The following is a 14,182-nucleotide window of genomic DNA, read 5'->3' on the forward strand; positions in this document are numbered from 1 at the left end:
TGCCAAATTTGAGATGTTTGGACACCTACAGGTCTTCTCAGCACAGCCTGCTTCAAAACCAGCCATCTACTAGGCATATATTTCTTCTCACATCCTGAACTCTTCTCTGGAATATTCATAAATTTCACACTCATGCTCCTTGCACTGACAGTTGAAAAGAACTTACTGAAGCAGAGATTCCCTCTCCTTTCAGAGCTATGGCACAGATGCTTAACCTGCCATCATGCCTGGAAGGTGAAGACAAAGTTCTGGAAGCCCTTAGACTTTGAAATACTTCAAATATTTCAGAAACTGGGATGATAAGCCTTAGAATTTTAAAATCATCATGAAATTTCCCTTTTGACAAACCTTCCCTAAAGAACAGTTAGATCCCACCTTTAAGAACAGCTACATCGCAATAGTGTTCCTCCATAAACAGAAAGAGTAAAACCAAATTCCATTACATAAAGCATTAGAAAAAGGTAAGTGCACTCACTGTCAGCAGACCATGCTAAACCTCTGCATAGGGCCTGTACTTACCACAGCTGAAGTGCTCACTTTAATAGCTAGCATCTGTTTATACCACAGATGCCCTGAATAGCAAAATCCAGAATATAGTTTATGATAAGAACAGTTAATACAGAGACAGACAGAGGCTGCAACGTTGCAATATCTGGAGTGCAAATTCATTCCAGGTGACGTCTTTCGCGGGAAATTGGGAAAATGGAAAAGAAACCAGCATTTAAAGAATATTATTTTATTATTTCTCATTTGTAGTAGCTCTGCATAACAACAGCCAGCTGCCCTGACTTCGCTATAGATGAAAATGATAATGGTTATGATAAGCTTTCAAGTTAGGTAAACGGGACACGGGCTTCTCAGCATCAGTGAGCACAGTAATGTAGTATGTCTGAAATGTAAATGCGCCATCATTTTCTTCAGCAAAGCAAATAGCTCTTAGGTGAGGGAAGAAGTGGTAGCAGAATTCTTGATTGATCTTACTCTATGCTCTCTCCTGCAGCCTCTTCTCTAGAACCAGTGTACGGGATGATCATCAGATAAAAAACTAAAACACACCTTAAGGATCAGTGAGTTCAACTGAAAGTGTCTGCTGAAAAATAATTTCTTTCTTATACATTGATTTTAATGGGGTATTAAATATAAAGGATGCTATGAAAACACCAAATTAATCCTTCTAAGCTTCCTGTTTTAATAAACACGTATTTACCTGCCAGTTAAACACACTCTCACCTGCAGCTGGGAGTACCCGAAGCAATAGCTCTTCGCACTGAAAACCTCCTGTCGCTGTGTTTGCTGCACCTCTCCCAGGGGAGGGCCCTGCTGTGATTACAGGGTGACTCCCGGAGTGAGAGCTCACGGTAGCAGTGAGACCATTCTGAGAAAGGGTTGGGCCTGGCTGGTCGAGGTGAGAGTTCAAGCTAGCAGTACACTGAATGATGCTGTCGTTCACTGCAAATGTACATCAGAGATGTAGTGCCTCCAATGCGGATTACGTGGGGAATCAGTGGGGGCGTTCGTTTTTTAAAAAACTCTTACTTATATTTATTCAATACCAGAGAGAATCTAAAATGATCTTGCAGATTATTGACGATATTATAAAAACCTCCATACTAAAACCTCAGTAAACACTTTTCCTTTGATTTTTTTTTTTGTCAGCTACCAAGGGAAAACACAAGCACGTCTTTTATGAAACCTAGGTTTATAACAGACTTCTTGGGTTGCAGTATTTTCACCATCCATTCCAAAACAAAAGTCTAAAAGAAATAAAATGAGAATTTTTTTTATTTAACTCTAGGGAGAGCACAAGATGTTGTAGGAGAAACGCTGAAATAACTCAGTATGAAAAAAAGAGAAAATATAAACCTCCTTAATGAATAAATGACATGCAAGCTTTCAGCATCCATAATGAATCAATTCATTTGATCACAATAGTAAAAAATACAGCTCCAAAGTTTTCTCAGGGGAAAAATCCAGATATAATGTTTTACAGACGCACATATGCACACACATACATAAAACAGTGGGAGAAAGAGAAAAAAGTATGTATGAAGCCTCTCCTCTCCCCTGTGCATTGCTCCCCCCCAGCTCTCTCCTTCCAGAGAACGCCATCCGCTCTGGGAAAAGTTCATAGGCTCCTCAGTCCATGATTTGCTATCATTTCATCTCCGTTTTCAAGCCATGCACCTTAGGCAGAAAGACAGAAATGTCTATTAATTGTTTCAACAGTCTCTGGAGAACTTTCCAAGTGGAAAGTGGTAAGAACTGTCTGTGTCTCTTTCCTTACGCTGCCAATTAGGATGCGTCTCTGCAAGAAATTATGCTGCGCTGTGCGGATTTCAGGAATGCTCAAATTGAGATGCCTCAAAACGGCTATTTCATTCTCTCAGAGAATGGAAAAATTGATTCGCTCTTGCGTATACTGATGATCCTTTTGTTTGCCCAAAGCCATCACGAAACGCGCCTGCATTTCCACATTGCAGGTCAATTGCTAATATGAGCTCAGTGAAGTATATAAAAGAAGAGATGAAAAATCATAAAAAAGAAAAGAGACAAAGGGTTTGTTGCCTATCAGTAGGTAAATGAGGCACTCTGCCAATATACTTAATCATCCTGTTGCTCCACAAATCAGTGGTAGTGTCAACGACCAAACAACTGTTCAGTTTGTAAAGAGAAAGGGCTCCTACGGGAACAGTAAACACTTTAGAGGAGCCAAAAATTAAAATAAAATCATTATTGTTGCATCAGATTGTGGCTAAATTATCAGAGACAAGCACAGGAGCCACAATCTGTGCATGAATACTCTTTACAGATAATTGAATTTGGGGGGCATAGCTACTATACATCACTTTGAAGGTATTTAGTGCATCTCTATGTCCACTTTCATTAGTAGTTCCCTTTTTATTTGTGCCATGGTAATTAAGTAGAAAAATAAGAGTAAACTGGAAAATTATTTTTTAGTTTGTCACAGTTATTATAAAGGACCATTTCCAGAGCTGAATGCCTCTAGGGATTAAGATTACATTAGGCTGAAACTCAACAAAAGAGTAATTAGTCCAGATAAAACTTCCTTCTTTTTTCAGAAAAATTGATAAGCATTTAACTGCTTAACTCCTTTTAGTGTTTCATATGGTTTTCTTCTATTCTCCTTTGAAGCACCACCACAGGAGACCAAACTAAAAATGAAGGAATTTCCAGCACAAAATGAAAAAAAAAACACCCCCACCCCAAAACTCCAACACAAGTCCTCCAAGGAATACCAACAACTGTATACACTTGGTATTTTGAACAGATTTACTTCCTTTCTATTGACATCAGTGTTATCTGGGCATCTCCAGAGTATTTCACCATCACACACTTCAGTTTTGACCAGAATTTGCATTGTATTGGTACAGTTCATCACTGTGACTCAAAGACTACTGAGATATCAAATATTAAAGGAAATTGCTGAGACATAAACTAAAAAATGAAAGCCAAATCACAGCAGCAATCATCACAAACCAAACTAAATTACGACCAGAACCAGGAAGATTAGAGAAACTCAGATTTTGCTAGGAGAGACTTAGAAAGGGGCCATCTGCTAACAGGAGTGGAACTAAAGACCATGGAAGAGAACTGCATGCTAAGTAATCAAAGATCAGCGAGTAACCAAAGATCATTATTCCTCTTCATCTGATCGTATTAAATGTAATACATGGATCAGGAAAAAAAGAGAATATTTTTACATTTTTATATTTCACTTAGAAAATTACAGATCTACTTTACTCAAATAACTCTACTAGGATCCCAGAGAAGTCACACCACCTGACAGAGAGCAGGGCTCTGAAATCTTGGTTATCTTTTTGCAATTTCTGAAGAGACCAAGCACTTCCCAGGGACTTTCTGCTCCACGAGTGCAGTATTTTGTTCTCAGAAATGATCCCATCTGGTAGGCCACCAGTAAGTTCTCTACATCTCTGTGTTGGAACAAGAGAAGGTATTAACTGATTACTGTCCTCTTGTTCCATGACCTTAGTCAAGCTCAAAGGAAAAAAACTCATGGGTAAAGATATACAGTTAAATAAATAAGAGAAAACTAAAATGGTGTTAACAGAAGACATCTTAAATGTTCGAGGAAGGTGAAGTTCGGAAGGAACTGCCCTCACACCTCTTCATTCTTGGTTCTGCAGCACGAGTGTGTGCTGGGTATTCAACATGATCTGAGAGGCACTACAATAACTTTTCCAGACATTGTACCTAGCACCATTAAAAAAGAAAGGCTTTGAGACCAAGGTGACGTATTTCATGGGAAGCAAACTGAGTACAGTAAGGAACTACGTTGAGCATCAATTCACCACGAGTTACTGTGCTCCCATCCCACAAACAGATGTCCATGCCAATTTCCTCATGATGTCTGTGATTACGGGTGTTTGCAGCAGCAGGTCTTGCTTCTTGAATATTGTCCCGTCCCTTGAATATTGTCTTCCTTCCTATAGAGCCAATGTGTTTCTCTGTATTAACTGATGCTGCCTCATCTATGGGGGAGATTCCACCCAGGTAAGAACTCCTGATAGAATAATGCACTGGTTATTTAAAAAGTTTACCTTTGTTGATTAGATGATGTGTTATAAGCGGTCTTCTCTACCTGATCACGTAAGGATTCTTAATGCTGATATCTTGGAGAAAATCAATGTAAGCCTTTTCACTGTAATCTGAAAAGCTTGCTCCTGGAACAGCCCAATGAAACACCAAAGGGTTAATATGTAAATAACTAGAGTCATCAGAAAAGTCTGGCAAGGAACCCACAATATGTCCTTGCCTGATAAGAAGAAGATTGATAACCTTGATGTCTGCTGCTTTAGACAATAATTACTCATTATCTGCAAGTGTCTGGATGGTAAGGAGCTTGAAACTCTTTTCATACTACTCTTTGAAGTAGCTGCACTGACCTTGTGACTAAATCAGTCCGTTTCATGTTTTCAGTTTCCTTATCTAATAATTTACTTAATGGAGCTCTTGCTCCCATGAGACTCAGATTTCTCTAGGATGGAATTAAGAAAATAAATGTAGCTACTCGCCTAAGGAACAAAGACCAAGATCTCATCTAGCTATCTCAAGAGATCAGGCCAATAACCCATAAATCCCATTCACATGGGTATTGTACCTCTTGGGGATCAAAGGCAGGGACGTTCAGTTGTCTAACCAAAGAGCCTTACCACTCCCTGCTGAGAATGATCAAACATGGAAGTGAAAGCAAAGGAGGTAGAAAGAACTAGCCAAGGAATGTTATGGCCTCAAGCAACTGCAAGACTTAAACAGAGTAGCACTTGCTCGTGATGTTAAGGAGCCCAAGGAACTAACAGACACTCAGGAAAATGAAGCTGGCCATCCTGTCATCAAAGCAGATGAGGGAAGTTTGTAAAGCCTGAAAAGCAACTGGGACAGAAGACTGGGCACACAGGAGGGACGAACCAAGGCCCAGAGCAGGCGTGCTACTTCTTTAAATGTAAGTCATCATGCTATGAATAGAAACATAGTAGATCCTGTTTCCTGGTTTTAAGAGATAGGTATTACCTATGTAAGGATAGTATTTTGAAAAACAAAACAGGATCATATGAATGAAGATATTATTTTTAAGGATTTGACAAAACTAAGGAAATTCTACTTCTGGTGACAACACTGCGTTTTTAACTGCATGTAACAGAAAAGACAATATTGTAAGACCAGAGGCAATGGGAACAAACTGACACACAGGAGGTTTGCAGAACATTACAAAATGTTTTTTCATTGTGAGGGTAACCAAGCACAGGCACAGCTTGCCCAGAGAGGTTGTGGACTCTCCATCCTTGGAGACATTCAAAAAACCATCTGGACACGGTCCTGGGCAACTCGCTCCAGGTGACCCTGCTCGAGCAGGGAGCTGGATCATATGATCTCCAGAGGCCCCTCCAAACCTCAGCCCTTCTGCGATTCTATGAGTGGATAGCAACAGGTACTGCAGAAATGTCTCCAGCAGATAAACTGACATCAGCCTAGATTTAGCTGTCAGATATATACAGACAGGCACAGCAATATACAGGTATGCCAATATCTCCTTTCTTCCTGAGAGGGAAATATTGTTCAGAAGGGACATGACCTTGGATTCTTGACATCACTGACTCTAGGACATTTTGCATTTAACTTTTTTACATGCTAGTAGATTTGATGCATTACTAGCCTATTGACCAAGGTGAAAACTAAAAAGGACTTGCCACTTTCATTCCCACCATCTAAGGAAAAATACTTATGCCAGGCTACATATAAAAGATCTATGGAGATTTCCTTTTATAGGATGAATCTTGTAATTTTATACCTTTTTAATCCAAGGTATTAAAATAAATAATGACATGAGGTGGCAGAAAGGACTTCAGGTTTGAAGTGTTACAGCGAGAGAATTCTTAAGAAGCAGACAAGTGTCTTCAGAATACAGCTGAGTGAGTCAGCAAACCTCCTATTTTCATTTGTGCATTTGTACACAAACTTCGCAAAACCCGAAGTAAGTGGCAAAGAAAACTCACAGAGCTCCCAATGCAAGTAGGTACCTTACAGGAAGCAAAAGCTGCCCACTGCTTCCAAAGGCATCTCTCAAGCCTTGTTTGCTCGGGGAAAACTCCAGCTAAGCTTGATGAGGAATGCATTTGCCTAGATTTTTATTTCATATTACTAAGCAGTTTTAAAATAGAAGTTCATACTAAGTATAATTAGAAAAAGCCTCCTTTTGGAAAAAAAATATATCTCAGAGTGGCAATGAAAGAAAGCAAACCCAGAACCAATGGCCATCGTTTTTGTGTCACTCCTTCTGCTTGCAGGAATTTTAGGATACAGTGAAATTACGCTGGCTATGATTTGATGGGGGAAAATATTTTGGGAAGCAATGACTCCCCTCCAACAGAAACCCACCTAGTCCCAGGCATTAGCTGAGTTCTGCAGAAGTGAGTAGGAGCGTGCACGCAGAGCACCGACAGCCTGACTGGTGGGCTGTCAGGTCACATGTGTCCTTGGAGTGCACACTGCTGGTGGCCATCAGGCCCATCAGGAAGGGGACACGCAGCCACCAACTGCCAGTATCTCAGGCCACCGCGCACAGCAGCAGTCAGACCTTATACAACGCGGTATCCTGGAAGTGATGTGGAAAATTCTTATCTGTCAAATCCCCCCCCAAAACATACATATTTGGACATCTCCACACATATTATTCCAGAAGGGCCATTCATATTATGCATAGATGCATCAAATAAGTACATGAACAAAAAAGAGATCTGTTAGGATACAGATGTGTTTTTCCATGAAAGGAAAGGGTTTGCCTTCTTCAGATTCCAATACCAGTGTTCTCCCTATACAACGATGTCTTGGTGCAGAAAAGCGAGATGAATGACCTTCCATATGTGCCTGAAACAGCCTCTTCCAAAATGAGCTCTGCTTTGTATCCAAGCTGTCAATCTCTTCTTCAGAATGAGCATATACATCAAAGTCAAGATCCAAGGACATGATCTATCCCAGGCTAAATTTTTGCGTTGAAAATACCCTTCCTCATACCTCAGATCAGTATCCTGCTTATTGGTAAGCTTTCATTCGGACTTGTTGATGTATTTGTCACCAATATGCTCCTTTTTTGACTTGTTATTGTCTTGGTTCTCATAATAATTGCCACAGACCAAACATTGTATTAAGTTGTAAAAAAACCAAGTTTACTTTGCAGATGGGTAACACATGGCAAGACTTTGGTCCGAAGTATTTTATCTTGACATAGAAAAATTACATGCAAATATAAGTATGTCACTTTTTTCTTTGTTGTTAGTATTTGGCTTTAGAAGGAACCTCTGCAACTAAAACAGTGCTAAAAATGTCCTACAGATTAAGATTTATTATGTGCATGTGTTGATTTTATGTGTATGTTATCAATGAGAAACTATTTTCTCTGAAATAATGAAAACTTTCAGCCTCTCTCAGCTATTAATCCTTCAAGCTACGTGCTGCTGCTTTCTTTTTGTGTTTGAAATTTTTGAAAGCGGTCTAGAGGATTCAGACACATATCATCTGTTAATTCTAGTGGCAGACATTTATCTAAATCCTCTAGACAATTTTTTATTTTTTAAAATTATTCAAGCTTCCTTTTATCTGCTTACTTTCCATTCATAACGGCATTGGTTAAGCACTGCCTGGGTTAAAAGTGTTACCTCTCAGTCACCGAAGAGGATTAAACAGGTTTACACCGGAGGAACCAAAAGGGTGAGACAGCTAGGAAAGAACTATGCAGGTAATCAACTGCACTGTATATTTTTCCAGAGGAGACTGTGTTTTCGCAAGTGTGTGAGCATCCCTGGTGCACTGGCTGCCTCATATATTCTGGGAATCTTCTGGCAATAAAATGATGCTAACTGGAAAAAAAACTCCACAATTACTATTGCTGTTAATATTAACAGCACCATTATTTATTTTAATGCAGTTTGTGCCTTTTCTCTCTTTCAGTCCATCATAAAGTTCTTCTTGAAATATGTTAAGTTAAAAAAAAAAACAAACCTCTTTTCTCATTTATTATACAATTACAGTTTCTTGGAGGAAGTAAAATAAATGAAAATCTCCCTTAGGAATTACCTCTTCTTTTAAGTTTTGTATCTTCTATTTCAGTCATTTTATATCCAGAAGACTGCAGCGGTGGAAAAGAGAGGTCAAAAGGTGGAAACATCAATGCTTATGTAATCCCCAAAGAGGATTATTCCCCTCACAAAAAAAGGCTAGTATGACATGTGAAATTAAGGATATTCATTCCATGTCTGCACATCACTTGTAATGGAATTGGTGAATCTTTAGAAAAATAGAGCAACACAAGAACATCTGAGCTCCTCCCATCGTATATAGCATAGATAGTATTAAAGTTCAGATCAGTTTTTCGAACCCGGCATGCACCAAAGAGCTGTGCGCAGTCTTCCTTCCTCTCCCTGTGCACTTCTGCCAGCTAAAGGATGACAGGTATACAGATTTATTAGAACCAGGAGAAGGGGCACCACTTGGATGTTCGCACTCCTGTTAGTCCTGGCAAATATGCACGCATTGTTCTCTCATTTGGATCAGGGCTACATCCATTCCCAGATGGATAAAACACATTTATCATGTTTCTGTGCCAGGATTACACAATCGGATGTGGTCTACAATATGAGAATAATAAAAGTATAATCATTTTCAGGCCCTTCATAAGACAAAAATCACTGGACAGATACTTCCTTACTAATTTCATATGCCACTGAATGCAATACTCAAAGGCACTTTTTAAGTTTGGCAGAACACAGCGCTCAAAAAAAATCACATGCCTCTGAAGATCTACCGAACGTGCCAACTCAACTTCCAGTAAAAGTTTATGGGCAAAAAGCGCAATTTATTAGCCTCAAGGCTAACATTTTAAAATGAATGCCTAATTAAATTGGTATTTACGTATCACATGTGAATGCCCAACTGCTTAAAACCAAACAGGACACTGAGACCTAACTTTGACAATTGCATTTCCCCACACATGCGTGTTTTCAAAGTAAAGGGGAAAAACTTCCACCAAGAGCTAACTTCAAATCAATGCATTATATTTATACAATAGGATTAGATAGTTAGTATTTTAATCCAATCAAAGCAGTTTACCATCAGGAAAGCAATGAAGGAATTGCCCTAAAAAGCAAACCAGGCCCAACTGTTATCTTGATTTTTACAGATTGTTCTAAATTTAGAAGTATTGTCAAAATATAATAAATGAGTTCTTAAACTTTTTTCTCAATTCACTGCAAATAATACAAGAAAGAAAAACAGATCTTTTGAATAAAATTGAAAAATAGGATTAGCTGGATAGAGTGCCTTGATTGCGCACGTCCTTGCTCATTGTACATAGTAAATCATATTGTCCATGTATTTTAATTTTTCTAAAAAAGTAGATGGTAACATCACTTGTGTTGGTGTCACAGCATTTGTATCTTGCTCTGTTCTTGCCCGGTTTCTCTTAAGAGACAGAATGTCAACCAGCTTCTGCAGTGACAAAACAATATGGTTTCATTTGATTGTCACTGGTGATATTTTTGGCTCCTTTTTCATGGCTGTCACCCACATTCATAAAGAAGCTGCTTCTCCTCATTTGGATATTGGTTTTTAGTGGCAATTTTTCATACTTGACTTGACCAATGTGATTTTCACTGCTGTACACTGAGTTCTAAGGTACGACTAGCTGTATCAGTTCAGAGGACTTCAAATACTATCTCAGATTCGACTGTAGATAGTTCTGTGGAAACAGAAGGTTATTCCACTACCAGGAGCATCCAGACATATTTGTATTGCCAACTTGCTGTCATCTGTAGGGGTCTTTTGGAACTGAAAAAGAAATAGGTATTGGGTTAACACTCCTACCTTCCAACTCCCAGCAGCCAAGTTCTGCAGTGCCCCTGCTGCCCCCTCCAGCGTGTCTGGATTCGAGCACTCAGAAAGAAGTGTGAGGTAGGGTTTGACTATTGAAGGGTGCCACAGCATCTGGATTCCTTTGGGTGGTTCTGCACAGTCTGGGAGAGGTCCTACGCCATCCCACTGTTGGAAAGTACAAATCAGATTGTCAGCAAGGAACAGTGAAATACTTCAGAGCTGCTTCAGCTGAAGCAGTAACATCTATGTGTGCATGCGTGAAGGCATCTGCCTGCAAGCAGCTGTTGTCAATTTTAGCATATCCTGTAATTTTTCACAGAGAACCCAAATTTCTTCCTCAACATTCCTTATAGCACAGCTATAGCATTGGCAGAAATCACAGTGTTTTAGCTAGCTGACACAACACACACACTTTTCACTGCATTTATTTTTTTTTTGGGTGGGAACAGAAGCCCAGTGAATGTGCACATTATCTTAAGAGGCAAATCTAGAACTTGCATGGGAAGAAGAGATTTCCCTTTTTCATGTCCTGCTCAGTTCTCCACGTTCTCTCTCTTCTCATGAGAGAAATACCATGGCCATGAAACACTACTATGGAAAACTAAAGCATTCAAGGCCACAAGCCCTCCATCCCTTGAGACGCCCGAGCACGACAAGTCTTCCTCCACTGCACAACTTCTTCTGGCTTCTCACTGTGTGAGCGCTGGAGGCATTCGGCTGTACAGCCCACCAGCCACACAGTCCGAGACTCCGATGTCATCCATAGAACCTTCTCTCACAAAACAGACTCTTCCTCTCATCACAGACAGAGTTTTGCCACGAAAACAGCCCTACTCCGATATCCAAAATGGGTGATATCAACACCTGGACAACGAGCAGGTTATTGCACAAAACACACTCTTACCAGGAAGAGAAACTTTGTTCTACGAGAACAGCAATTCACCTCTCCAGTGGAACGCACAATACTTGCACCTAAGCATGAAACATCTTAAAGGAAGGAAATGTAAGGATTTTATTTTGCTTTTAAACAAAAGTAAGATGTGGAGTGCACTTCTAATGCAATTTTAAATGTGATTTCTATCTATATATGTAATGTATGTTTTGTTTTGCTTTGTAAAGATAAAGGGATTTAGAAAATTCATAGCCTTAATATCACTGTCAGGAACAAGCCTCGACTTTGTAATACAATCTCTTTTCTAACACCTCTGACACGTCCGGATTGCACGATACGATACAAAGTAAACCTTTTAATGCCTTAGGTTAGAGCTTACCGCAATTATGTAGATAAAAAAGTGCATCCTAACATTAAACATCTACTAGACATACAAAGATAGCACAAGCCAAATTAATTCCTTGCTTAGATCTGTAATAGTTAATTGAAGTAGTTACGAGTCAAACAACACAACAATACTTGCACTGGGTAAGAGCTAGAATATCTCATTTTCAGGAAGCATCAATCATCATTTTATCTAAGTTAACTTTAAAAATCCACTTATAGTTTAAGGGACAATCAATCAAGTCTTATCTAATAACAACTAACATCAGTTTTAGCAAGGTTTTGCTAGAATACTACCATTGAGAATGCAAACCACTATTTATTTCTAAATTAAAGCAGAACAAACACCAAAGTGGAAAGCTAGTGGGACCACTTAACACACATGAGCAGTTACTGAATACTAGAAAGCTGCTCAGATATGAAACGCACTGCACTGGACAAAAGTTACAGAATCACAGAATGTTCGGGCTTGGAAGGGACCTCTGTGGGTCATCTAGTCCAACCCCACTGCCGAAGCAGGGTCACCTACAGCAGGCTGCACAGGACCTTGTCCAGGCGGGTCTTGAATATCTCCAGAGAAGGAGACTCCACAACCTCCCTGGGCAGCCTGTTCCAGGGCTCCGTCACCCTCAGAGGGAAGAAGTTCTTCCTCATGTTCAGACGGAACTTCCTCTGCTTCAGTTTGTGCCCATTGCCCCTTGTCCTGTCACTGGGCACCACTGAAACGAGCTTGGTCCCATCCTCCTGACACCCACCCTTCAGATATTTGTAAGTATATTAGGTCCCCTCGCAGCCTTTTTAACATAGCTTAAAAGCACTGGCACAGCTATATCCAGTGGTGGCTGTAAAACTACAGGAAAATTGTGTTCCAGAGAAACAGTCCCTTGAAAGGACACTATTATGGAGCTGTGCCTTTGAATTTTTTAATACATTTCTGTCTTTAAACTAATAGGTTGATTTCACTGCTCGTGACTCAGTTCTCCTTTTTTCTCCATATAAATCACCATCCTTGCCAGAAATGACTTCTTTTCAGCTCATAAAAAATACATTAAAACCTGCTTCTTATTTTAACTCTCTGAATTTATCACTTGCGCTGTCATAATTTTTTGGGAAACGAAGGAGAAACATATCTTACAGGTTAAATTTGACCTCACACCAGATTTGGGCTTTGTACCTTCGTAAGTCCACTAATGAACGACTTGTGATGTCCAAGGGCACAACTTCAGGTCTTCATCCATCTCATTCCAATTTGCACGAATTATGGACACATTATGCAGCCGAACATTGTTTGAACACGGTACTTACTACATTATTTCAGGGACAAAGTAAATAAAATGTATCAAATGTATCAGACTGATCAAATAAATTTTTTGTGCATGTGTGGGGACATAACTTAGTTTTAAACTCAGGTTTTTACAATCCCAAAGACTGCTGAAAATCACCTGATATAAATAGACCTGCATATTTGTTCATGCTGTGCTGGCACTTACAAAGCACTAGGAATGACACCTGCAGATAAATTAATATTTAACGTGGTTTTGCTGTTCTTCCCAGTAATGAGAAAACATTTTAAAAAAACCGTGAGACAAATTACTGCATTTCCCTGCCCTTCTTGCTGCTCACTTTTAGCACATGATTGTATTAATTTATCACCAACCGTGGGGAAAGCCGCTTTTCTCAAGACACTGTGATGCCTCAGGGTCCTTGTAAAGGTGATGGAAGTCTTTGGTACCACGCCTACATGTGTAGTGAAGGTGCAGTAAATCCAGTGACACTGGATAATGTCCTGCACTATTCTTCAGGCGTGGTGTGTGGGCCCAGAGCATCTGAGTGGCATGCACAGGGAGGCTGTCACTGCCAACCACGCTTAACACATATGCCGTGCCTATGGTAGCCCATTCAAGGTTGTGCGAGAAACGGTGACAGAAAAGACGCTTCTGTAGCCAGCAACCATGACCTATCTATCATGCACTGCCTGCCTCCATGTTTCAGCTCCTCTCTGCTCCTGCATGGGTGATCTCAGGTAACCCTTCACAGAATGGCGTGATGGCTTCCGGCATCTTCCGCGTAGCTGAGACCAGTGCCTGCAGCTGTATTGCCCAGCTGTTGCAGGGCATGCAGGACTGACTCAGGCCAGAAGAGAAGCTGTTGCAAAGGATATTTTCATGATCTTCACCCATTTAGTTTGTATTTCATAAATACAGACATCAATTGCCTCAGCAGAAAAAAATATTTTCCCCCAAACAATACTGCAATCCATTTTCTCCAACGGTGGCTAAGGCATGGCAGAAGTTGCTTTGTAGTTCACATTGCTCAATATTAATGAACCGAGGCAGTGTGCTAAACAACTCTCCCCAGTGAATTACCAGAACAGTTACTGTATTGTTGCAGACCATCAGGAATGATCAGTAAGGTCTATTTGAGATAGGCTGTGGATGTATTAGGAGCCTCTGAAAAAGAGGACAACTGCATGCAATTACTCTTCCTAGCTTATGCTAAGGA

General features: G+C 40.0%; 1 protein-coding gene across 9 annotated transcripts in view; it reads right to left on the bottom strand.

The window, feature by feature from the left end:
* The window catches only part of CTNND2 (catenin delta 2), a 694,166-nt gene that overhangs the window by 76,278 nt on the left and 603,706 nt on the right, over positions 1 to 14,182 (bottom strand). For all 9 annotated transcript variants that reach the window (XM_075417107.1, XM_075417104.1, XM_075417100.1 and 6 more), the window contains one exon: positions 10,396 to 10,569. In XM_075417107.1, the coding sequence (XP_075273222.1) occupies positions 10,396 to 10,569 (174 nt within the window). The remainder of the gene's footprint in view (positions 1 to 10,395; positions 10,570 to 14,182) is intronic.

The sequence above is a fragment of the Opisthocomus hoazin genome, chromosome 3 (genome assembly GCF_030867145.1).
Source record: "Opisthocomus hoazin isolate bOpiHoa1 chromosome 3, bOpiHoa1.hap1, whole genome shotgun sequence".
Lineage (NCBI taxonomy): Eukaryota > Metazoa > Chordata > Aves > Opisthocomiformes > Opisthocomidae > Opisthocomus > Opisthocomus hoazin.